Below are 2126 nucleotides of genomic sequence, written 5' to 3' on the forward strand. Positions count from 1 at the left end.
GAACACTTTTAAGCGTCACTATATGGCCCATTTACTGATTTAGTGCGTCATTTAAAAAAAAGTTCTGATGTTGAGAGGACCGCGGCAACCAGGCAGCGGACCTCCGAGGCTAACGGCAGCCAGAGCTAATCCTAGCCCGTCTGCAGCAGCCCTCTCTCTGCATAGCCGTGTATGAAGCACCGCTGGCTCTGATGGCGAGTGTTTGTGTAATTTGGCAAAATGTTAGTTTGATTTATGTGGAACTATTATTCCCACACTAAATGAAAAAAGTCCGAATTCATTATTATCTAGAGACTATTAATAACAGGAGGTGAAATGCAGCTCCAGATGAGCAGAGCACGTGATGTCATCAGTACGCCTCTGTTCCAGTTAACCCATATTTATCCTGCGTGCGCCTGTTCTCCCAGAGTCCACACTTTCCTCCGTTCTTCTCAATAACATACTTGGCGAGGACACAAGTCTGTACTCGCGTTCTAGTGAATTGAGAAAGGGCATACATTTCATCCCACATTTCAGACCTTAGCAATGGATAGCAGATGGAGCGAGCAGCAATGCACCTAGACCAGCTGACCGACACAAAGGCATAGAAAGGAGTGGTTTGAAAATGAGTCGATTCGTTCTGCTTTGTATCTAAGTTAAAGTTTGGGAATTTTGTTCAGAATTATAATTTTCTGTCTTCTTTTTAAGGTGTTCCAGGTGAGGAAGGTTCAAGGGCCCCAAACAGGAAAAATCTTCGCCATGAAGGTCCTAAAAAAGGTGAGCCGTTTCAGATTTGGGCTCATCTCGCTGCTCTCTGGATTGTTCTGCGCTCACCGTCTGTTTGTGACGCTGCAGGCAAAGATAGTCTGCAACGCCAAAGACACGGCTCACACACGAGCAGAGCGGGAGATCTTGGAGAAGGTGAGACACCCGTTCATCGTGGATCTGCTGTATGCCTTCCAGACGGGCGGGAAGCTCTACCTCATCCTGGAGTGTCTGAGCGGTAAGATGGCGCCCGTGAGTACAAAGATAAGAAAGCAAAGAGGGAGCCGTCTGTAGCTGTGCTGTGTTTCTGCAGGAGGAGAGCTGTTCATGCAGCTGGAGAAGGAGGGCATCTTCATGGAGGACACGGCCTGGTGAGATTAACTCTGAGCTTCAGAGCCGCATCGCTTTGAACCAATTCAGCTCTAACGCTGTTTGTGTTTAGTTTCTACCTGGGAGAGATCACCATGGCCCTGGGTCACCTTCACTCTAGCGGGATCATTTATCGAGACCTGAAACCTGAGAACATCATGCTTTGTCAGCAGGGTGAGGAAGCAGAAGGTTTATTCTGCATGATGTGACGAACCTGTCGGCGCTCGGCTGTTTGTACTGATTTGTTGATTTTTGGTTAGGACACATCAAGCTGACGGATTTTGGCCTCAGTAAGGAGTCCATTCATGATGGAACCATCACACACACCTTCTGCGGCACCATCGAGTACATGTGGGTAACCCTGCAGACCGACCCCAAACCCGAGCCCTAACCTACATGAACTGCACAAAGAAAAGCTGAGCTTGAATAATAACAGCCTGTGTAAAAAGGCGCAGATCCTCTGGAGGTTTTATCTCCATGACGCGTCACATCGGTTCTCAACTACAGAAAGGGAAAGTGAAGTAAGAATAGCAGAAGTGGTATTTTCTCTGACGAACTCAGTCTGTGAAGGAAACTTGCTGAAAGATTCAGCTTCCCTGGAAAAGCTTGAACTAATTGAACTGAATATTATGTGGGCTGCAGTAAAGTCTGGCTGCTGTGAACAGATATAACTGAACTGGCTCCTCTGTAATGTTACCTTTTGTTGATCTCTGACTGCAAAGGTCATTTTGTTCCATTATGGAAAAAACAAAACAAAATTCAATGAAACCTTAAAGTCGTAGTGAAGCGGCTGTTCCAAAACGTTGTTTCCGAATTCTCCTGAGTGGTGCCCGACTTTACGCGAGTGAATAAAGTGTATGTGATTGGTCATTTATCAAGGGGGCGGGATTGTTGAGGCCGAAGGTTCGCAAACAAATTTGATTGTGGCCGGTTTGTCGGAAGCATCTTGCTAACCAGTTAGCAACTTAGTGCTAGTAGGTTCCCAATGGGAAATTCCATTGGGACCAAGTAGC

At 46.6% G+C, this 2126-nt stretch overlaps 1 protein-coding gene across 1 annotated transcript in view; it reads left to right on the forward strand.

Moving 5' to 3' along the window:
* The window catches only part of rps6kb2 (ribosomal protein S6 kinase, 70kDa, polypeptide 2), a 12762-nt gene that overhangs the window by 1517 nt on the left and 9119 nt on the right, over positions 1-2126 (forward strand). Inside the window, exons 4-8 of the mRNA XM_015378310.1 lie at positions 688-756; positions 835-982; positions 1058-1115; positions 1187-1287; positions 1374-1464. Coding sequence (XP_015233796.1) covers positions 688-756; positions 835-982; positions 1058-1115; positions 1187-1287; positions 1374-1464 — 467 coding nt within the window. The remainder of the gene's footprint in view (positions 1-687; positions 757-834; positions 983-1057; positions 1116-1186; positions 1288-1373; positions 1465-2126) is intronic.

This window comes from Cyprinodon variegatus, unplaced genomic scaffold (assembly GCF_000732505.1).
Source record: "Cyprinodon variegatus isolate N-32 unplaced genomic scaffold, C_variegatus-1.0 Scaffold169, whole genome shotgun sequence".
Classification (NCBI taxonomy): domain Eukaryota; kingdom Metazoa; phylum Chordata; class Actinopteri; order Cyprinodontiformes; family Cyprinodontidae; genus Cyprinodon; species Cyprinodon variegatus.